The 23144-nt window shown below is 56.2% G+C and overlaps 2 protein-coding genes across 5 annotated transcripts in view; one reads left to right on the top strand and one right to left on the bottom strand.

The window, feature by feature from the left end:
• The window catches only part of ARHGEF33 (Rho guanine nucleotide exchange factor 33), a 35183-nt gene extending 20184 nt beyond the window's left edge, over nucleotides 1–14999 (top strand). Inside the window, exons 10-15 of the mRNA XM_068153030.1 lie at nucleotides 809–892; nucleotides 2906–2989; nucleotides 4709–4857; nucleotides 6915–7073; nucleotides 9715–10476; nucleotides 12145–14999. Coding sequence (XP_068009131.1) covers nucleotides 809–892; nucleotides 2906–2989; nucleotides 4709–4857; nucleotides 6915–7073; nucleotides 9715–10476; nucleotides 12145–12283 — 1377 coding nt within the window. The 3' untranslated portion in view covers nucleotides 12284–14999. The remainder of the gene's footprint in view (nucleotides 1–808; nucleotides 893–2905; nucleotides 2990–4708; nucleotides 4858–6914; nucleotides 7074–9714; nucleotides 10477–12144) is intronic.
• Nucleotides 15000–18907: 3908 nt separating this feature from the next.
• The window catches only part of SOS1 (SOS Ras/Rac guanine nucleotide exchange factor 1), a 69916-nt gene continuing 65679 nt past the window's right edge, over nucleotides 18908–23144 (bottom strand). For 3 of the 4 annotated variants that reach the window (XM_068153027.1, XM_068153028.1, XM_068153029.1), the window contains one exon: nucleotides 18908–21376. In XM_068153027.1, coding sequence (XP_068009128.1) covers nucleotides 20873–21376 — 504 coding nt within the window. In that variant the 3' untranslated portion in view covers nucleotides 18908–20872. The remainder of the gene's footprint in view (nucleotides 21377–23144) is intronic. The other variant, XR_010989111.1, reaches the window with a different exon arrangement.

Raw genomic sequence — 23144 nt, 5'->3', positions numbered from 1 at the left:
GGCCCATGGGTGGTGGCAGGAGCCACAGCTTGGGTGGCTGTGTTGTGCTCCCCTTCCCCAAGACACTATGGGCAGGTCCCTTTATCCTCTGTGGTTTGTAAGCCCCAAGGAAAGCAGCAGCACCTTGCCAGGGGGAAGCTCTCCCTAGCCCTTGGTGAACAGTGGGGCTTCTCCTGGAAGGAGGATGGCTGTGAGCAACCTGCTGTAGTGTGAGGTGTCCCTGCCCATGGCAGGGGGTTGGAACTGGATGCAACTTGAGGTCCCTTCCAACCCTGACAATTCTGTGATTCTGTGAGTGAAAACTTCTCTGGTGCTTTATGAATCTGAAGAGCTTTAAATCAGGAGAGCTTCTACCTCCCCAACTTCTCTGCCCTCCACTCTCCCCCCCTAAAGCTGTGCTCAGCAGCTGAACACATTTTACTGAGCAACCTTTCTTGAGACACTCCCAAGCCCTGAAAGCTTCACACCCTGTTAGCAGCTCTGCTGCACTAATGAGCTCCCAGGAGTGGAGTTCATCAGTGGTCCTGCTCTGGCAGGGGGGTTGGACTCTGATAACCTTCAGAGGTCCCTTCCAACCCCTAACATCCTGTGAGTGATGGTGGAGAATCATAGAATTGTCAGGGTTGGAAGGGACCTTAAATACCATCCAGTTCCAACCCCCTGCCATGGGCAGGGACACCTCACACTACACAGCCACATCCAGCCACATCCAGCCTGGCCTTCCACATCTTTCTCATCCTGGCTAGCTCCATGCCCATTTAAAACATCTCTGCAGTTTCCCTGTTCTTTTCTTTTCCCTTCTGTTAAGAACAACTTCCTGGACTGCTATGTTGCCTACCTGAGGGACCTGCCAGAATGCATCTCTCTGATCCACGTGGTAATCCTGAAGGAGGTAAGCTTCCTGCCTGCTTCACAGGGCAGCAGCAAACTTCAAGGGAAAGCTTTCAAGTCTGGAGGGTGGGACAGGGCCACACGTGCAGCCTGCACCTCTGCCTGGTGTGCCCCTCCACAGCAGGACTCCTCTGCCACTCTGCTGCTTGTGTGGCCAAGTGTCATCTTCACAAAGGCTGCTGTGGCTGGCAGGCAGCTCCAGAAGGCAGATTTCAGCTGGAACCAAAGCTGGGATCCTGCTCTGACATGGAATCAGGGCAAGGAAGCAATGGATGTAAGCTACAGAGAGAGGCAGGGAGAGACAGAGGGAGGCTGTGAGTGCTCTAGAGAGGAGACAGTCACTGCTGCCCAGCTTCAGGAATAGGTTCAGAGAGTCACAAAATGGTTTGGATTGGAAAGGACCTGAAAGTTCCAACCCCCTGCCATGGGCAGGGACACCTCCCACCAGCCCAGCTTGCTCAAGGCCTCATCCAGCCTGGCCTTCAACACCTCCAGGGAGGAGGCAGCCACAGCCTCCCTGGGCAGCCTGTGCCAGTGTCTCCCTACCCTCACTGGCAAGAATTTCTTCCTCACCTCCAGTCTCAATCTGTCCTCCCTAAACTTCAATCCATTCCCTCTCATCCTGGCACTCCCAGCCCTTGTCAAAAGTCCCTCCCCAGCTCTCCCTGGAGCCTTCTCTTCTCCAGGCTGAACAGCCCCAACTCTCCCAGCCTGTGCCCACAGGGGAGGTTCTCCAGGCCCCTGTGGTTGATTCTTGGTTTCAATGAGGCAGTTTTGAAGGGCAACCAACCCATACTAGCTCACTTCCAAGACATCTTTGTTTGGAAGTCAATCTTGTTTTGTTCAAATTCATTTAGGCCTAAGCTGAGAATTCCACCCTGAACAACAGCATCTCCCTGGGGTTTCAATGAAACTTAATCTTTGAAGCACAGCCCCCCCTTCTTCACAAGGCTGCCTCTCACAGCCAGCCTTCAACCCAAGGAATTTCATCCTTCATTAGCACAATGATGGAAGGAGTTGCAAAGATCCCTTCCAGAAGCAAGACCATTGAATGGCTTAGGTTGGAAGGGACCTCAGAGATCATCTATTCCCACCCCTGGTGTGTTGTCAGGTGCCAGGTCCTGCACCTGGGTCACCACAACCCCATGGGGAGCTCCAGACTTGGGAATGTGTGGTTGGAAAGCTGCAGCTGGGAGAGGGGCCTGGGGATGTTGGATGGCAGTCACTGAGCATGAGCCAGCAGTGCCCAGGAGCCAAGAAAGCCAATGGCATCCTGGCTTGGGTCAGAAGCAGGGTGGGCAGCAGGGCCAGGAGGTGACCATCCCCCTGTGCTCAGCACTGGGGAGGCCACACCTCGAGTGCTGTGTTCAGCTCTGGGCCCTCACTGCAGGAAGGACACTGAGGGGCTGGAGCCTGTCCAGAGCAGGGCAGCCAGGCTGGAGAAGGGCCTGGAGCCCCTGGGCTAGAGGAGGGGCTGAGGGAGCTGGGGGTGTTCAGGCTGGAGAAGAGGAGGCTGAGGGAGACCTCATTGCTCTCTGCAGCTCCCTGAAGGGAGGTTGGAGTGAGGAGGGGGCAGCCTCTGCTCCTTGGTGGCAAGAGACAGGAGCAGAGGCAATGGTTCCAAGCTGCCCCAGGGCAGGCTCAGGCTGGAGCTCAGGAACTATTTCTGCCCTGGAAGGGATCTCAGCCATTGGAATGGTCTGCCCAGGGCAGTGCTGCAGTCACCATCCCTGGGGGTGTTCCAGCAGCCTGTGGAGCTGTGCTTAGGGACATGGTTTGGTGGTGACCCTGCAGTGCTGGGTGGAGGGCTGGGCTGGATGAGCTTGGAGGGCTCTGCCAGCAGGATGTGTGCTGTGATTCTGTGACAGTCACACACAGCTGCCACTTGTCTGGTGTGCACCTGTGAACTGCTAGAACTACTTCCAGCAGAGTCACTCACTGAAGCCCACAAGCCCTTGGGAGCAGAGATGTTTTATGGGAGGGAGGGGGTCTGAAGCTGCTTTCTGTGTTGCAGGTAGAAGAAGAAATCAAGTCTGACCTCTACATCCTGTTCTTCCACATCGTGCAGCGCATCCCTGAGTACCTCATTCACCTGCAGGTAGGGCCCCAGGATGTCTTGCTGTGCTTTTCAACCCAGAGCTGGTGTCCAGGCCTGTCCAGCTACAGGGCTTCTGGCTAACCCAGTGAGCTCCCTGAAAGGAGAAGCCAGCTGGGAATAGCTTAATTCAAATCACTGTCATCTGCAGCTAGTTTCTGTTTGCCACTCTCTCCATTTGGCCTGACAGAGCCAATTTGTGTCCCCTGGGAAGCTGAAAACTCTGCTGCCTGCTGCTCTGGGTACTGGTTGACAGCAGCTGAACATGAGCCAGCAGTGTGCCCAGGTGGCCAAGAAGGCCATAATGGCATCCTGGCCTGGAGCAGGAACAGTGTGGCCAGCAGGAGCAGGGAGGTCATTGTGCCCTGTGCTCAGCACTGGTTAGGCCACACCTTGAGTCCTGTGTCCAGTTCTGGGCTCCTCAATTCAAGGAAGATGTTAAGATGCTGGAAGGTGTCCAGAGAAGGGCAACAAAGCTGGGGAGGGGTCTGGAGCACAGCCCTGTGAGGAGAGGTGAAGGAGCTGGGAATGTTCAGCCTGGAGAAGAGGAGGCTCAGGGGAGACCTTCTTGCTCTCTACAACTACCTGAAGGGAGGTTGTAGCCAGGTGGGGGTTGGTCTCTTCTCCCAGGCAACCAGCACCAGAACAAGAGGACACAGTCTCAAGCTGTGCCAGGGGAGGTTTATGCTGGAGGTGAGGAGAAAGTTCTTCCCAGAAAGAGTAACTGGCCACTGGAATGTGCTGCCCAGGGAGGTGGTGGAGCCCCCATCCCTGGAGGTGTTCACAGAAGGCTTGGATGTGGCACTTGGAGCCATGGTTTGGTTGTCAGGAGGTGTTAGGCATTAGGTAATAGGTTGGACTTGATGATCTCTGAGGTCTTTTCCAACCTGATGCTGTGAGGCTGTAATTCTGGGTCAACAGGAGGCCAGGCTGGCTGTGGCTGTGAGCAGCTTGCTGTAGTGTGAGGTGTCCCTGCCCATGGCAGTGGGGTTGGCACTGGATGATCCTTGAGATCCCTTCCAACCCTGACAACTCTGTGATTCTATAATAGCTCTGCTCAAGCTCCTGTGGCAAAGGTGAATGCTCCACATGCTTGTTAGCAGAGAGCCTGAGAGGGCAGGAGGCTCCCAGGGCCCAACCACCTTTCCTACACAAGAGTTTGCTGAGAATGTGTTCCAGTTCCTAGCAGGGTTCTCTGACCTGTGCTGGAAAGCTTCAGACAAGGCAGGGGAGGCAGACAGCAAGTGGGTTATAGGCACTGCTCAGCTCAAGCACTGCACAGCCATCCCGGGGCTGCACTGCCAGTGGCTGCCTGTGGATTTGCACTGCTGCAGCAGGAGGCTGGTGCAAGTGCTGCCCCCCAGAGCGGTGCCATGGGCACTCTGGAGCACTGATCCACAGCCCCAGCTTCTCCCCAGAGAAGCTCAGGGCATGTTCCCAACAGCCTGCTCTCTCCTCTGAGGGAAGAGCCTCAAGCTGCAGCAGGGCAGGGGCAGACTGAAGAGGAGGAAGAATTTTTGCCCATCCAGAGTGGTCAGGCACTGGGCTGAGCTGCCCAGGGAGGTGGTGGAGTCCCCAAGCCTGGAGGTGTTTCAAGGTGGTTTGGATGTGGTGCTTGGGGCTGTGGTCCAGGGGTGAGCCTTGCAGAGCAGGGTCAGGGGTTGGGCTTGGTGCTCCTGAGGGTGTTTTCCAACCTGGGTGTTTGTGTGTTCTGTGCCCCAGAACGTCCTGAAGTTCACGGAGCAGGAGCACCCTGACTACTACCTGCTGCTGGTCTGTGTGCAGCGCCTGCGGGTCTTCATCTCCCACTACAGCCTCCTCTTCCAGTGCAACGAGGACCTGCTCATACAGAAGAGGAAGAAGCTGAAGAAGTAAGCACAGTGCCAGCTCCTCCTCTCTGTCCCCAGGGAAAGGGAGGTGTGTGGGAAGCCTGCGAGCAAGGGGGTGAGGCGCAGGCGAGGTCAGCAGGCACAGCTGCTCTGCTGAGACCAAACCAAGCCCTCTGCAGGGGAGTGCTGGAGGAGGCTCACTGCTGGCCTTTGTCCTCCCTGCTGAGGGCACGTTTGGGCTGGGTCCTTCTTGAATCCTTCTGAACACAGCAGCCACACTTGTCCTGGGAACTTCTGAGGCCTTAAACTGACAGTAAAAGTCATTTCCTAGCAGGAGAATACCTTGGGGACTGAACTGCTTTGGAACCTTGTAGCCCTGGGGAGTGCTAAAGCTGTTGCCTGAAGCCCTCCTAGGCTGAGACTGAGAGAGGCTACCTCAGTGTTAGCTTAGTCTGATGGGGATCACCAAGTCCAACCCCTGACCCTGCTCTGCAAGGCTCATCCCTAAACCATAGCCCCAAGCACCACAGCCAAACCACCTTGAAACACCTCCAGGCTTGGGGACTCCACCACCTTGCCTGGGCAGCTCAGTCCAGTGCCTGACCACTCTTGATGGGGAAAGGTTCAGTCTAAACCTACCCAGTCACAGCCTGAGGCCATTCCCTGGGAGGAGAGAGCAGGCTGTTGGCAGGGTGCCGTGAACAGAAGCCTCCCATGACCTGGCTGAAACAAACTGTGACAGAAATGACCCTGAAGGTGGCTTCTGAAGTGGTGGTTCAAATCAGAACTCTACTAAAATCAACCTCGGGCTGCCCTTTGTTCCTTGAGGTGATTCACTGGAGAAGTAGGACAAGACCAAACTTCAAGGGAAGCTTTCCCATGTGGAGGGTGGTAAAGGGCTGGAAGAACTGCTGGGGAGGGACAGATGTCAGGAATGGCATTAAGAACAAGACAGAAAGCAAAAAGGCCCTGCTGAGCTGAGGAGCACCCTGTCCAGTGTCTTCATCAATGGCACTGATGAGGAGACAGACAGAGCCTGCTCAGCAGGTTTGCTGATGATACCCAACTGGGAGGCTTGGCTGAGACCCCTGGAGGCTGTGAGGCCATGCAGAGACTTGGGCAGACTGAGAGCTGGGCACAGAGGAACCTACTGAGGCTCAACAAGGATCAGTGCAGAGTCCTGCAGCTGGGGAGGAAGAATAAACTGCAGCAGGACAGGTTGGGAGGGGATCTGCTGGAGAGCAGGCCTGGGGAGAAGGGCCTGGGAGTGCTGGTGGGCAGCAAGTTCTGCAGGGGACAGCAATGTGCCCTGGGGGCCAAGAAGGCCAATGGGCTCCTGGGGGGCATTCAGAGGAGTGTGTCCAGCAGATCCAGGGAGGTTCTCCTCCCCCTCTGCTCTGCCCTGCTGAGACCTCACCTGGAATCTTGCATCCAGTTCTGGGCTCCCCAGTTCAGGAGGGACAGGGATCTGCTGGAGAGAGTCCAAGGGACGGCTGCAAGGCTGCTGAAGGGCCTGGAGCCCTGCCTGGTGAGGAGAGGCTGAGAGCCCTGGGGCTGTTTAGTCTGGAGAGGAGAAGGCTGAGAGGGATCTGGTCAATGTCTATCAATAGCTGAGGCCTGGGGGTCAGGAAGCAAGGGACAGGGACAGGCTCTGCTCAGTTGCACTCTGGGATAGGACAAGGGGCAATGGATGGAAACTGCAGCACAGGAGGCTCCACCTCAACATGAGGAGGAACTTCTTCCCTGTGAGGGTCCCAGAGCCCTGGAGCAGGCTGCCCAGAGAGGTTGTGGAGTCTCCTTCTCTGGAGCCTTTCCAGCCCTGTCTGGATGTGTTCCTGTGTGACCTGGGCTGGATTCTATGGTCCTGCTCTGGCAAGGGGCTTGGATTCTATGATCTCCAGAGGTGCCTTCCACCCCCTCACATCCTGTGGTCCTGTGAGTGGGGCAGGGTGGGCAGCACCGGTTGCTCCCCCTGGGCGGGAAGAGGTGAATGGGAACATTAAGGCCCCTCCCAGACCCATTTGCTGCAGTGCTGCACGCTGGTGCTTATTTAACCCTGCCTTGTCTCTCAGCACCACGATGGATTTCTCCTCCCTCAGGTCATCCCTGGTGAAGCTGTACAAAGGTCTCACCTCCCAGTGTACCAGCCAAGAGGTTTCCCCGACGCCCAGCGCGGCGTCTATCCGGGACAGCGGCATCCACTCCGAAGAGACAATCCAGTCCTTCCCACCAGCACCTTCCTCTGGCACCACCACCCCGTAAGCCTCCTGTCCTGGCTTCCAAAGTAGCCTGCAAGCTGCCTCCTCACCCACAGGATGCCAGGGGCAGCAGGCACCCACAGACAGTCACTTCCAAGCCTGCTCACAGAGCCATGGATTGCACCGGGGTGGAAGAGACCCTCCAAGGGCACCTTGCCCGAGATGCCTGCAGGCAGCAGGGACACCTCCAGCTGGATCACACTAGGCCTCATCCAGGCTGAGCTGCAATGGCTCCAGGCATGGGGCCTCAAGCCCAGCCCTGGGCAGCCTGTGCCAGTGTCTCACCACTCTCCTTGGGCACAACTTCCTCCTGAGGGCCAACCTCAGTCTGCCCTGAGCCAGCTTCAAACCACTGCCCCTGGGCCTAGCACTCCAAGCCCTTCTGAACAGTCCCTCCCCAGCCTGCCCTTCAGACATTGAAATGGAGCTCTAAGGTCTCCCCTGTGTACGGACAGAGAGAGGAAGGCCTGGGGCCTTTCTGCTGTCCACCACCAGGCTCTTACCAGCACAAACATCTCATGGCTCTGCCCAGGGCTGTCTGTCTGCACAGTGCCTCCAGGAGGAGATGTGTGTGTGCAGGCCTGGCAGCAGCGTGCAACAGCAGCACCCTGCATTGTTCCCTGCCGGTGTGACAGCAGCCAGGAAACACCACCAAGGCCTCAGAACAGCCACAAAACCAAAGCATCACGCAGCAGGCCACTGAGTACTGGGCTTGTTAGCATGAGATTCAAGTACAGAAAGGCTCCAGAGCTGGCAATCTTTGCCCATTTCTAGCCTGCTGAGAGGTGCCAGCTGGGTGATGAGCAGAGCAGCACAGCAGAGCTGCCTTTCTGCCTGTGCCAGCAGTTTGGGCTCCTGTGCTTCCTTACATCACCTGCCCCTGACAAGGAGAGTTGGGCTTCACTGTTCCCAGTCCCCTCAAGTGGCAGAGTTGTTAGCCTCCTCCTCACCAGACTACCCAAGCCAATCTCTCTCCCCTCAAAGGCAGGATGCTTCAGGCCCCCATCTCGGTAGCCTCAGCTGGCACCTCCCCAGTGCCCCCACATTCATCCCGGGCCCTTGTGGGGCCTCATCAGCACTGACCAGGAGTGGAGGAAATAACCCTCTATAGAATCACAGAATTGTCAGGGTTGGAAGGGACCTCAAAGATCAGCCAGCTCCAACCCCCCTGCTATGGGCAGGGACACCTCACACTACAGCAGGTTGCTCACAGCCACAGCCAGCCTGGCCTCAAAAACCTCCAGGCAGGAGGCTTCCACCACCTCCCTGGGCAACCTGTGCCAGGCTCTCACCACCCTCATGGGCAAGAACTTCTTCCTGACATCCAATCTCAATCTCCCCACTTCTACTTTTGCTCCATTTCCCCCCAGTCCTATCACTCCCTGACACCCTCAGAAGTCCCTCCCCAGCTTGCTTGGAGCCCCCTGCAGATCCTGCAAGGCCACAAGAAGGTCTCCTGGGAGCCTTCTCCTCTCCAGACTGAACAGCCCCAACTCTCTCAGTCTGTCTCCATGGCAGAGGAGCTCCAGGCCTCTGCTCATCCTCATGGCCCTTCTCTGGACACCGTCCATGGCCCTGCTGGCCGTGCAGCTCCCGACACAGGCCAGGGTCTGCCCTGTCTGCCATGACAGCTGCCAACTGCCAGCTCTTCCTCACCCTGCCACTGGCTGTAACCATACTGGGGCTCCGCACCCGGTCTGCTGCATGGGGCTGACCTGTCCCAGACACACAGCTCTGCACCTCCTGCTGCCCCACTCCTTTCATTATGTCCCCAGAAGACAGCAGTGGGACTTTCATTCATGGAAAGAGAGCTTGTTAAGGGCCTGCACCTAATACTGCATCCAGTGCAGCGCTCCCTGCTGAGGGACGTGGAACAGATGGAGGGCAGGAGCTCTCCAAGTACTCCTGACATGCTTCTAGGGACAGTCACCCTGCGCAGGAGTGTGCAGCTACTCACCTTCTGTGGCTGCAATAAGACACAGCCTGTGCATCCCAGCAAGAGGAGTAAGAATGCCAAGTGCAGATGCAGTGGAGGGAGCTGGGCTGCCTCATCTCAGCTTCTCAGGGTGCAGAGGACAAAAGTCACTTAAAGCTCCTGGAGGAGCTCATAAGTATCTGAGGGCTGGGTGTCAGGAGGGACAGGCTCTGCTCACTGCATCCTGTGATAGGGCAAGGAGCACTGGATGGAAACTACAGCACAGGAGGTTCCACCTCAACATGAGGAGGAACTTCTTCCCTGTGAGGGTCCCAGAGCCCTGGAGCAGGCTGCCCAGAGAGGTTGTGGAGTCTCCTTCTCTGGAGCCTTTCTAACCCCACCTGGATGTGTTCCTGTGTGACCTGTGCTGGATTCTATGGTCCTGCTCTGGCAGGGGGGTTGGACTTGAAGATCTCCAGAAGTCCCTTCCAGCCCCTCACATCCTGTGTGCCTGTGATCTGTTCTACTCCTGCAGTCTTGCTCCTGCTAACCCAGGAGGCAGTTTCTAGCTGTTAATCTTCTCCAAGCTAGCAAAGTAGCTTTTGGCCTCAAAAGCAAGGGAAGGTAGCTGGGGGAGCGAGGCAGGGTTGGGGAGGGCTTGTTCTGTCGTTTCTGGGCCATCCTTTAATATTCCACTCCCTTCTCTCTGATTTGTTTATTGCCAAGGCATCTGATGCCCCCGGTGAAGAAACCCCAGCCAGCCGTGATGGAGAACCTGCAGGCTGTGAAGCCTCCCGACTGGGAAATGGAGAGCAGGAAGCACGAGAGGCCGGAGAACATCCTCGGCTCCTCCCAGCTGACGGAGCAGGAGCTGAAGGCTCTGGCCACCCCCTTGCAGTCCATCCCCGAGATGGAGTACGAGGCGCCGCCGGCCGACGCGGTGGGGAACGCCGAGAGAGCCATCCGGAGCTCGGTGGAGCTGCTGCAGGACGCCAGGACCTTCGCCCCCAGCTACGAGGAGTTCGAGTACCCCGGGGAGGTGTTCCCCCTGCCCGGCCCCTACGAAGAGGACGCCTTCCAGAACCTCGCCCTCTTTGAGAACTGCTCTCCCGCCTCCTCCGAGTCCAGCCTGGACATCTGCTTCCTCAGGCCGGTCAACTTCACCTCGGAGCCCGAGAGGACGGAGCACGCCCTGCAGCCGCTGCCCAAGAGCGTCACGCCGGTCAGCAGCAGCACCTACAAGCGGGAGATGTTCCACAGCAAGGGGAAGCAGCTGAGCAGGTCGCTGAAGGAGCTGCCGCGCAGCGCCGAGGGGGTCAGCACCAGGCTGTACAGCACCCGCAGCAGCAGCGGCAGCCGCCTGCAGCAGAAGCAGGAGAGGAACCTCCAGCCCCACATGGGCCCAGCCTCAGCACGCAGCTCCCAGAGGAGCTACTTCCCCCCACAGAGAGGAGCCAGTGAAAAGCAGAGCTTTCTGGAAGTAAGGAGGCTTAAATAGGAGGAGGAAAAAAAAAACCCACCCACACACAAACCAAACCAAAAAACCAAACCCAACCCACACCCAAGGCAAGGCCAGGCACGTGGTGGTGCAGGAGCAGCAGCAGCAGCAGAAAGATCCGAGACACAGAGGCAGGGCAGAACCTGTCGGAATAGCTTCCAAGGCCACACATTCCAAGTCCTCATCCGCATGCATGTGCCCGAGGGAGGGAGGAGACAGCTCCTTCTCACCCCCCCGCCCCTCCCTGGGGACGAGCAGGGGCTTGGGGCACACAGCTGAGCGACAGCTGGAGTGCCCTTGAGACAAGCCAGCCCCTGCTGCGTCCCCAGCTTGTCACCCGGCTTCCCCCGCCAGCAAACGCTGCCTCTGGTCAGGGTCACCAGGCTGGTCAGAGCGGACGCTGCAGGGTGAGCTGCCTGAGGAGTGCTGGGTGGAGAGAGCCAAGGGACTCGGCATCAGACCCCCAGCTGGGGTAAACTGGCCATGACTCCACCCAGCTGGGTCCAGTTCCACCAGCAAGGCTCTGCTCCGTGGCCTCTGTGGCCTGGATCGCAGACCCACGCTGAAGCCTGCCTGCAAACAGGCAGAGCCCAGGAGCTGTGTCCCTCAAACACCGACAGGGCAGGTGGCACTCCTGCCCCTCAGGGGCACCAGGCCTGGCAGCACTACCCTTCCACAGCCTGCAGTGTGCCTGGTCAGAGCCAGCTTGGGGCTGGCAGAGGGGAAGATGCTCTCCAGACTGTGAGCTGCTCAGTTCTCTCAGTGCTGTCTGGAGAAACCCTCTCCTGTTACGAAGAGGTGAGATGCAGAGGAGGCTGCAGAGGCAGACACAGGCTGTGCCAACAGCCTGAAGGCAGCAAGGAAACCTCAAAAGAGGCAAAAGCCCAGTGAGAGAGGGTTGGTGGATGGCCGAGCAGGGGAAATGAGGCAGGCAGGAGGAGATCCACGGGGGACATGGCCCCCCTGAAACAGGCTCCTGCGAGCTCTTTGGCGCTCGCTTGCACAGAGCTGTGGCCCACAGCAGGGTGCAGAACGGCAGGGGACATTCTGCCTCTCTCAGGAGACCACCCTGGCACTGGTGGCCACGACTGGAGAAGAGGGACTTGCCCAGAGCCTTGCTGAGGGGAATTCAGCGTTCTCCTGAAAGGGGGCAAGACCTTTCAGTGGCACACTTGCCCAGGGGTGTGTGTGCTGATGAAGCCTTCTGCCCCACAGACACAAAGCCACACAGGCAGCAGCAGAGCCAACAGAAGAGTCTCTCACACCATAGCAGCTCGAGAAACCTGAAGCCTCCCTGCTTTAGGGTAAAGAGAGCTCCTGAGTAAGGAGAGGGAGAGAAGCTGCTTCCACTGCCCTCGCTGGCTTGCTCCCTTCTCGGCAAAAGGCAGCTCCTAAGGTTCTCCTGAACAAAAAGCTTAGCAAGGAAGGCTGCAGTTTCCTCTCACAAAGCCTCCCCTTCCACTCCTCTGCCACTGCCTCAGCCTCAGAGCCAGCCACAAGCTCTCTGCCAAGGTACCACCCAGCCCCAGGTGACCTGCTGCCTCCCGGCCTCACCAGCACCTCCTCACCCAGCAGGTCCCTCCTAGCAGAGAGGCAGAGAGAGAAGGGGACAAGGATGTCAGGTTGCAAATGCTGGTTAAATTGTCTTTTCCCTTTTAGGAGCTCCATGCAGAAGACAACACCAGGTTCTGCCAGAAGGATGACAATGAGCAAACATCCTTCAGCGACCACAACCCGCGGCACGAGCCCAAGGGGGGTTTCCGGAGCTCCTTCCGCAAGCTCTTCAAAAAGAAATAAGCAGCCCAGAGAAAGGCAGGCCACAGCCCAGGTGCAACAGTGCTCCCCCGGGGCCCTGAGGGTGGAGGCAGACAGCAGGGCCCTAAGATTCCCCCCCCTGACTACTCACACGCTAGGTGGAGGGGTGGGGGAGAGGAGACTCTCACGACTGCCTTACAGACGCATCCTGCTCTTCCTAGCACAGGGCAGGGCCAGGCTATGGGTTGAAGGGGAGCTCAGCCAGCACAGGCTGGCCAATAAGCACAGGAACTTGCTAGCTTTCCCCCCCACCTGACCTAACTTTCCTCAGAGCCTTGGAAAACATTGGATGAATCCCACTACCTTCTCCTCTCCGTCACCCCCCGGCGCTGCCCATTTGCCGTACATCTTTGCTCTTCCCAGACCAAGCCAGGTCGAACTTGGGGCTCCCCCACAACACAGTGGTCACCTTTGCAGCCTTGGCTTCCTGGCCAGAAGCCTGAAATTCCCCTCTCTTCCTCCACTTTTGAAAGAACAACACCAAACCCCAGCACCAAGCAGAAGGAAACCAAACCCCAGCACCAAGCACAAGGAAACCAAACCCCAGCACCAAGCACAAGGAAACCACCACCAAACACAAGGACATCAAATCCCAGCACCAAGCACAAGGAAACCACCATCAAGCACAAGGACATCAAATCCCAGCACCAAGCACAAGGAAACCACCATCAAGCACAAGGACATCAAATCCCAGCACCAAGCACAAGGAAACCACCATCAAGCACAAGGACATCAAACCCCAGCACCAAGCACAAGGAAACCACCACCAAACACAAGGACATCAAATCCCAGCACCAAGCACAAGGAAACCACCATCAAGCACATGGACATCAAATCCCAGCACCAAGCACAAGGAAACCAAACCCCAGCACCAAGCACAAGGAAAACCACCACCAAACACAAGGACACCACCATCAAGCACGACTTCCAGGAGACCAGCTGGCATTGCCCTGCTGGTTTGAGAAGGTCCAGCAGGCACCTTAATCAGCAACCTCCTTTCTTGTGGACTTCCCCCACCCCCCAGAACTCTCCTTCCCATTCCAGGCACTGTGCTGTACCTTGAATTGCCTCCTGCTCTATCAGTCTCTGCTCCTACTGTTGGACTTGCCTGTGCCTCCAAGCAAGTGACTGAGGCTGAGAGCAAGGCCTGCCATCAAAGAGACTCTTCTGGACCCTGGCCCCACTGTGGATCTGTGCTGACACTGACAGCTGGCTGCAGGCCTGTAGGACACCTGAATACTCATGGCCAGCTCCCTTGGGCCTGACACCAGCATCCTGTGCATCACTTTGCTCTGGATCTTACATGGAAGCACGAGGGCAGGCAGGTCACTGGTGCTTCCCCATCAAAGTCACCAGGCCTCCCTTTCCTGCAAGGAATCTCTTCCACCAGAAGACATAAGCTACCCACCTTGCACCTTAGTGTGCCAAACCCTGGGTGTTTCTTATGCAGAGGAGCAGTGCTTTTGTGTAGCACAAAGCACAGGCAGGACTGCAGCCCGCTGCTGTGACGTTCGCTGGCGCAGCCCAGCAGCAGGCGTACCACTGGGTGAGGGCTCTGATGTTAGCTGGAGCTGGGACAGGGTGAGGGCAGCTTGGAGAGGCTGTGTGGGTCCCTCACTTTCTTTTGGCAGGGCTGGGATGCTGAGGCCAACAGTAATGCCTGGAGGGAAGTGCACATGGCTGTGGTGTAAGTGGCTTGAGGCCACTGGACCTCTGGAGATCATTGAGTCCAGCCCCCTGCCAGAGCAGGGCCATAGAATCCAGCACAGGTCACACAGGAACACAGCCAGACAGGGCTGGAAAGGCTCCAGAGAAGGAGACTCCACAACCTCTCTGGGCAGCCTGCTCCAGGGCTCTGGGACCCTCACCTCATGTTGAGGTGGAGCCTCCTGTGCTGCAGTTTCCATCCACTGCCCCTTGTCCTATCACAGGGCACAGTAAGCAGAGCCTGTCCCTGTCCCTTCCTTCCTGACCCCCAGCCCTCAGCTATTGATAGACATTGATCAGATCCCTCTCAGCCTTCTCCTCTCCAGACTAAACAGACCCAGGGCTCTCAGCCTCTCCTCACCAGGCAGTGCTCCAGGCCCTTCAGCAGCCTTGCAGCCCTCCCTTGGACTTTCTCCAGCAGATCCCTGTCCCTCCTGAACTGGGGAGCCCAGAACTGGATGCCAGATTCCAGGTGGGGCCACACGGGGGCAGAGTAGAGGGAGAGGAGAACCTCCCTGGCTCTGCTGGACACACTCCTCTGAACGCCCCCCAGGATCACACTGGCCCTCCTGGCCCCCAGGGCACATTGCTGTCCCATGGCAGGGAGGATGCCAGGACAGAAAGAGGAGAAAGGGGGCAAAGCTACCTTGCTGCCAGCTGCTGGGTGAGGAAGCCCTTCCAACGCGGCAGAGCTTTGCTTGTCAAACTCCCCTGGGTGTTAGCTTCTGCTGTAGCCATCCGAGGCTGGGTCAGAACTGATGGTTGGTCCTTTCTGATCCTCTGTGAGTCCCTTACTTCCAGGCCTACACTTCTCACCTGAGATGTCCTTTTACCTGCTCAGAATCTGCAAATGTGAATAAAATGAAGGGGTGTGAAGCTCAGCACCACGGACGAGCACACCACCTCCTGCAGGACCCTCTCTGACTCCCCCCCCCGTGCGCTCTGGATGATTTTTTCTTCCTGTGCCAAATAAATGCTGCTTTTAAATAAAGTTCCTGGCTCCTGGGCACTGGGTCAGCCAGAAGGCTGCATGCATGAAAAGAGGACATCCATGTTTCTCAGGTCCTTTCCAGAGGCAACATCACAGAATCACAGAATGTTAGGGGTTGGAAGGGACCTCTGAAGGTCACCCAGGCCAACCCCCCTGCCAGAGCAGGGGCACCCAGGGCAGGGCACACAGGAACACAGCCAGGTGGGTTTAGAATGTCTCCAGGGAAAGAGACTTCACAACCTCTCTGGGCAGCCTGCTCCAGGCCTCCAGCACCCTCACACTGACAAAGTTTCTCCTTCCCTTCCCTTCCCTCCTGTGGCACCTCCTCTGCTCCAGCTTGCCCCCAGTGCCCCTTGTGCTGTCCTTGGACATCCCTGAGCAGAGCCTGGCTCCATCCTCCCCACACTGCCCTGCACATCTTGATCACCAGCAATGAGGGCAGCCCTCAGGCTCCTCTGCTCCAAGCTGCAGAACCCCAGAGCTCCTCATTCTGGCCTCACAAGGGAGGAGCAGAATCCCCTCCCTCACTCTGCTGGGTTTGCAGGGGTGTGAGGTGCTTCTGGGCTGGGAGTGCACACCGCTGGCTTCCCATCCACCAGTACCTGCAAGTCCTTCTTGGCTGGGCTGCTCTGAATCCCTTCACTGCCCTGCCTCTGTTGATACTACAGGTTGCAGTACCTACCACTTGGAATCCTGGCAATTCCAAAATCTCAGAGGGCTTTTCTGAGCTGGACACAAGCTAGAAGATGACCAAGCCCAGGTTAAGCCTGACCATTGCAACAGAGCGTACATGAAGTAGAAACCTTGAGCTGAAACAGCAAAACCAGTGCAGCAGCCCAGCTCTCATGCTCCGATGACCACTCTTACCCTGTTCAACACTTTGTGGACACTGTTCAGGCTGACTTCTAGCTAGCCTCACATCAGCACTCCAGAGTAACAGCAACTCATGGAGCCTCCAGAGAGGCATGTTCCATTGTGCAGCAACCTTCCCACTCCAGGCCACAACAGACAATCCTCATATCACAGAGTCACAGACTGCAGTGGGTTGGGAGGGAGCCTCCAAAGGCATCTTGTGCAACCCCCCTGCACTCAGCAGGGACACCTCCAGCTAGAGCAGGCTGCACAGGGACACAGCCAGGCTCAGCTTCAATGGCTCCAGGCATGGGGCCTCAAGCCCAGCCCTGGGCAGCCTGGGCCAGTGTCTCACCACTCTCCTTGGGCACAACTTCCTCCTGAGGGCCAACCTCAGTCTGCCCTGCTCCACTTTCAAACCACTGCCCCTGGGCCTAGCACTCCAAGCCCTTCTGAACAGTCCCTCCCCAGCCTGCCTGCAGCTCCCCTGCAGATACTGAAATGCAGCTCTAAGGTCTCCCTGGAGCCTTCTCCTCTCCAGGCTGGACAGCCCCAACTCTCCCAGCCTGTCCCTATAGCAGAGATTGTCCAGCCCTGTGATGATCTTCATAGCCTCCTCTGGACCCACCAGCAGATCTTCATTTTCCCTTCTGTTGCTAGGAGAGTCTTTCAGAACAACATTGAGAAGACATGAAAGAAGGGATGAAAGTGAGAGCTTTCCATGTGTGCCCATGATGAGAGCTGCTATTCCTGATGAGACCAGAAGGCTTTCTGAAATGCCACAAGGGCACTGACCCAGGGCATTGCAGCCAGCACTCAGAAAGCATCATAGAATTAGAGAACTGTCAGGACTGGAAGAGACCTCAAGGAGCATCCAGTTCCAACCCCCTGCCATGGGCAGGGACACCTCACACTACAGCAGGTTGCTCACAGCCACCTCCAGCTTGGCTGCAAAAACCTCCAGGCAGGAGGCTTCCACCACCTCCCTGGGCAACCTGTGCCAGTCTCTCACCACCCTCATGGGCAAGAACTTCTTCCTGACATCCAATCTGAATCTCCCCACTTCTAGTTTTGTTCCATTCCCCCCAGTCCTATCACTCCCTGACACCCTCAAAAGTCCCTCCCCAGCTTTCTTGGAGCCCCCTTCAGATCCTGGAAGGCCACAAGAAGGTCTCCTGGGAGCCTTCTCCAGACTGAACAGCCCCAACTCTCTCAGCCTGTCCTCTGAGCATCACCTCTAATGACACAGCTTTCCCCGAGGCTGGAATGCATTCTTCTTCCAAAGAGCAAATGGAATAGGATTGTACTTTGCCCCCTGTGCCACGTGGAGCTGAGATACTTTACATCTGACATGTAAACTGCAGTGGAAGCTGCAGAGCCTCTTCTCTTCAGGGAGTGCCAGGGTGTTCTGGAGCTGCAGAGCAGTAGGGAGGTTTGTGCCCAATCCACCACGGCACCAGTCCAACTGGCTGTGTTCTGCACACAAAAACCCTGCTGGAAAGAGTATTCCCAGTGGGAACTGTTTTTCTGCCAAGTGTCTTATCCACAGAGGAGCTGTGATAAGCTGTGAGGTGTTTGATAAGCTGCAAGAATTCCTTTGGGGAGGAAGGCAGCTTCTCAAACAGCACAGAGTTATTCCTTTGCATTTAAAACATGCCAAAACAGATATAGATATTTTTAAAGACTAAAATACATCCACTGAGTCAGAAGCATGCAGAACCACAGAAGAGTCTGGTGGTGTAGGCTGAGGGCAATCAGGAGTTAATTGGTAGAACCACAAAGAAAAGTCCTCCAGAGGCTAAAGAGTCCCAGGGGGACAGGCAGCTTGTCCCAGGATGTTGCCATCTGTGATCCTCTTTCCCTGTACCTCTCTGTTTAAGGCAGTGCACAGCCAGAGCTCTCCCTCTCCCCTCTCCATCTCCTAGCTGGGGGGGCACAGTGTGGCTGCTCTTGGGCTGCTGAGCCTGAGGGGGGTGGAGGTTTCTGGAAGGTTCTAGCCCGGTAGGTGCAGGGGAAGGGCTGAGCCTAACCTGTGAAAGTCTTCCTGATACCTGAATGCCTTTTGTATGGATTTGTGAAGAGAATTCCCATTGAAACTTCCAGTCCAGGGTGGAGCAGTTTGATTTTACTCCTTGGGAAGGGCTAAAAGATACAGAATACAGAATTAACCAGGTTGGACAAGACCTTTGAGATCATCCAGCCTAACCTACCACCCAACACCATCTGATCAACTAAACCATGGCACCAAGTGCCACATCCAGGCTCTTCCTAAACACCTCCAGTGATGAGGACTCCACCACCTCCCTGGGCAGCACATTCCCATGGCCAACCACTCTTTCTGTGAAGAATTTCTTCCTCAAATCCAGCTTAAACTTCCCCTGGCACAGCTTGAGACTGTGTCCTCTTGTTCTGGTGCTGGGTGCCTGGGAGAAGAGACCAACCCCCACCTGGCTACAACCTCCCTTCAGGTAGTTGTGGAGAGCAGTAAGATCTCCCCTGAGCCTCCTCTTCTCCAGGCTAAGCAACCCCAGCTCCCTCAGCCTCTCCTCACAGGGCTGTGCTCCAGACCCCTCCCCAGCTTTGATGCCCTTCTCTGGACACCTTCCAGCATCTCAACATCTTTCTTAAACTGAGGAGCCCAGAACTGGACACAGGACTCAAGGTGTGGCCTAACCAGTGCTGAGTACAGGGCACAATGACCTCCCTGCTCCTGCTGGCCACACTGTTCCTGAGATCTCCTCTGGCCTTTTGCCCTGGCAGCTCATGGCTCAAAACTAGGACACCTGGCTTGGAAGGGACCTCCAAAGCTCATCCAGTCCAACCTTCCCCTGCACTCAGCAGGGACATCCTCAACCAGATCAGCTTGCTCAGAGCCCTGTCAAGCCTCACCTTGACTATCTGCAGGGCAGGGGCCTCAAGCCCTTCCCTGTGCAACCTTGTTGCAGCGTCCCAGCAGCTTCCTGGCGCAGAACTGGTTCCTCACCTCTGCTCTTCTCCTGTGTCAAGGCAGCGAGAAGAAGAGCCAGGCCTCCGCCCCGGTAATAACTTAACCTCTGTCAGCCAAAGATATCTGTATCTTTATTTCAATTAAATTAAAACCAATCTGCAAGGATACTTTATGCAAGGTTCACTTATTATATACACACCAGGTTTGGTTGGTTGGAGGGGGTGGGGGATTGTGTGTGGGGTGGTTTTTTTTCCTGTTGGTTTTGGTTTGTTTGCAACTGCAAGGCAAAAATCCTGTTTTGATCAACCTATGGTTAAAGCAGAACACGGCAACCAGCTGTTGGAAGCTGACAGGCTGAGAGCTCCTTTTCACAGGTGACTCTTCCCATGGCATGGCTGGAAGGAAAGAAAACCCCAAAACCCCAGAAAGAACCATGGAATCACAGGAGTTGTTCAGGGTTGGAAGGGACCTCAAGGCTCATCCAGTTCCAGCCCCGCCCTGCCACGGGCAGGGAGACCTCACGCTGCAGCAGGGTGCTCACAGCCACAGCCAGCCTGGCCTGAAAAACCCAAGGAGGAGAAGAAGAGCTACCACGAAATGGATTATCAGGGAACCTTCCCAAAAGGGGGTGAGATCCATCTAGGAGAGGTCAGCAGCCTCCTCCTCCACGCAGCACTGCCGCTTGCTCGCTTGCTTGGGGTGAGCGCGCCGCTTTAAAGCGGCCCCACAGCCAACGAGGATTCCCTTCTCTCCCGAAGGACCTCGCTCTTCCACCTGCCTCTAGAGCTGTGAAGAAAAGCAGTAATTAAGACTTTAGGGCTTCCTGGCAAAAATTTATTTTTGTCTGTTGGTTGGGTGGCTCTGGGAGGTTCTTCTTTGCTGTTTTTTTTTTTGTCTGGGGGTGGTTTTGTTTCCGACTGGCACCGTTAATAGTTCAGAAAATAATAATAATAATAATAATTAATAACACAACAACAGCAACAACAACGACGACAACAACAACAACAATAAAGTACCTCTTTGGTGAAGCCTTGGGGTTACCCCCCCCCTCCCCCCCTTACTCCTCATCTTGTAAACAGGACTGCAATACAGTGCTTTTTGCCTTTACCTCGAGCTCGGTTAGGTACCACAGATCTTCCTCGCGGGTTCTTCCCTCGGCGGTTCAGGGAGGTGTTGGAAAAGCAGGGAGGGAAAAGCAAAAGGGAGAATTCAGAAGGGCACAGAGCTCCCTGTGGGGAGATGATTTTTTTGTTTTGTGGGCTTTGTTTGGTTGGTTTGGTTCCATTTCGATTCGGTTGCTTGGGGGGGGGTGGTGGTGTTTGGTTTGCCTCTGTTGGTTTGGTTTAGGGTCTGCTTTGTGGGCTTGGGTGGGTTGGTTGGTTTTATGTTTCTTTTGCATCTGGGGTGGTTTGTTTTGATGGCTTTTTAATGGGGTTGGGGTTTGGTTTTTTTTTTCCCCTGTTGTTAAAAAAACAAAACAAAACAACAAAACAACAACCTAAAAAAAGTGCATAATTGTTTTCCATTTCCACCAAAAAAAAAACAAACCAAAACCAAAACAACCCAAAAGAAAAAGGAAAGAAACAAAACCTGTGCCACTCTATGCCACTGATGGACAGGAGGCTGCTTTGCCTCCCTGTACTGGGCACCACGGATCACCACGGCAAGCACAGCCTCTCTGATTGCTCATGACACAAAGACCAGGCTCTTCTCTCGGCCAAGGAAGCCTTTCCAGTCCGTTTCCTGCTACAATCCCTTGTCCAAATACCTTAAAACCAACCCAAAGGAGAAGAAAGTTCCACCAGTTGTTTTGTTTTGCGTTTTTCCCCCCACCCCCACCCCCCTCCACCAGAACGTTCTCCGTTCCCCTTTCTGTACACACTGCATTCCCAACCTCTCGGGGGAGAGAGAGGCTTGTTTTGCTTTCCGTTTGTTTTAGTGTTTGGCATACACATCCCAACTCCTTGGCACCGTGGGGAGGGGGGCAGGGAGGGAGGGGTGTTCAGTGCATCCATTGCCAGCAACAGACGTAGCACCAGCGTGGGGCCGCGGGGGCCGGCGGGCGCGGGGCGGCTCAGGAGGAGTGGGCGTTCTCCAGCAGCGGCGGCCCGTCGCGGTGCATCGAGGGGTGCGTGTGCTCCCGCTTGTAAGTCTTGGGAGGCAGCTTTGGGATATGTTGAGAAGTGCTCTGGCGCGGAGGGACGGGCGGGCCGGCCACGGGAGGCGGCTCGGCCTCCGGCGGCGGCGGCGGCGGCAGCGGCGGCGACGGGAGGTGCCTCCGCGCCACGTGCGGAGAAGGCGTCTGAGGTGGGGGAGGGGTGAAGGGAGAAGGGCTGTTGGGGAAAAAGGTGTTGCCCAGTTCGCTTTTTCTGCCCAGGGGCGGAGGTTGGAGGTGTAGTGGTGAGCTAGAGAACACGTCCGGAGTTCGCACGGGCTCCCGGGGCGGCAACACCGGAGGGCTCTCGGGGGGGTCGGGGATGCAGGTCCGGTCAGGCACTGAGTACCTTGGGGAGTACACCTTCGAGGTCGGCTGCCTAGGAGGGATTGCTGGTGGGCTGTCCAGGTGTGCAGAAGCCATCTGAGGTACACAAACAGTTCACAGAATCACAGACTTGTCAGGGTTGGAAGGGACCTCAAGGAGCAGCCAGTTCCAAGCCCCCTGCCATGGGCAGGGACACCTCACACTACAGCAGGTTGCTCACAGCCACAGCCAGCCTGGCTGCAAAAACCTGCAGGCAGGAGGCTTCCACCACCTCCCTGGGCAACCTGAGCCAGTGTCTCACCACCCTCATGGGGAAGAACTTAGGAAGATAAGGGCTAATCTACACCTCCCCTCCTCTAGCTTGGATCCATTCCCCCCAGTCCTATCACTCAATAGTCCCTCCTCAGCTTTGTTGGAGCCCCTTCAGATACTGGAAGGCCACAAGAAGGTCTCCTGGGAGCCTTCTCCTCTCCAAACTGAACAGCCCCAACTCTCTCAGCTCTGTCCTCATAGGAGAGGAACTCCAGGTCTCTGCTCATCCTCATTTCACTCCCTACAACTTCAGAGTGACAATAAGGAAGAGGACCCTGCTCTGAAACCCCAGCAGAGCTCTTCTCCTGCAGGTTGCTCTTTTCTAGTTAAAGAGGAGACACAGCAAACAGGTGCAGAATGAAGATGGGCTGTGAGGAAGCATAAAAAGAGTAGCAGTGCCTGAAAAATGCTTCTCAGAGCGATGCAGACAGAAAAGACAGAGACTGGATGTGCAGGGGGGGAGTAGAAGGGTATCAATACACAGTTAACAGCCAAGGATGGAAGGAATGAAGATGCTTGGAGTAGGACAAATGAATGGAGATGCAGGGAGAGGGACAAAGGAATGGAGGAGCAGGGAGAGGGACAAAGGAATGGAGATGTATGGAGAGGGACAAAGGAATGGAGATGGGCCAAGGAATGGAGGTGCAGGGAGAGGGACAAAGGAATGGAGGTGCAGGGAGAGGGACAAAGGAATGGAGGTGCAGGGAGAGGGACAAAGGAATGGAGGTGCAGGGAGAGGGACAAAGGAATGGAGGAGCAGGGAGAGGGACAAAGGAATGGAGATGCAGGGAGAGGGACAAAGGAATGGAGATGCAGGGAGTGGGACAAAGGAATGGAGGTGCAGGGAGAGGGACAAAGGCAAGGCAAGGAATGGTCAATGCAACAGTTTCCATGCTAGTTCCATGTCTGCTTGCTGGAGTCTGTTGCAGCACTTTTCCCAGCTTGTGGTAGTGAATACCACCAGGTATTTCCCCAAGAAAATGAGGGAAAGTGAGAGGCAGATGGTGCTGAACATGGCAAAAAGCCTCAACCCCTCTGCTCAGAAGGCAGAAGGAAGCAGTCAGGGTTCCTGAAGTGAGCAGCTCGCAAGCTGCAGGCCACAGCCACAGGGGAAGTGGTCTCCAACCCCCTGTCACAGCCCTGATGTTTTCAGTGCCACAGCAATGTGTCAAACCCTGCTGGCTGACAGCACAGCCACCTGCAGCATGGCAGCAACCTGCTGCTGAGCCATGCACAAGCTGTCCTCAGAGCCATGCAGGCTCCCAAGTCATCCTGAGCGGGGTGTTCCAACCCACCCAGTTCTCTGAAGCCACAAACCGGCTCCCACTGCAACAAAGGGACGTTTGACACCCTGTCCCAGGTTGAGCTGGGTGCCTTTAAAAAGGAACCCCAGAGCAGACCTCCAGAAGGTACAGAGTGTCCAGGAGGTGTCCTGGAAGGTGTAATCTTTGTATTTCCTCCCATAAATCCTGCAGCTCTGTAAATGTGGCTGCAAAGTCTGTCTCTTTCTTCCCTTTCTCCTCCCTGGACACAGTGAGCTACCTCACCTGAT

Source organism: Melanerpes formicivorus, unplaced genomic scaffold, assembly GCF_026170545.1.
Source record: "Melanerpes formicivorus ecotype bairdi unplaced genomic scaffold, bMelFor1.0.p_v2 SCAF_25, whole genome shotgun sequence".
Classification (NCBI taxonomy): Eukaryota; Metazoa; Chordata; class Aves; order Piciformes; family Picidae; genus Melanerpes; species Melanerpes formicivorus.
This window is presented reverse-complemented; position numbering and strand designations above follow the sequence as displayed.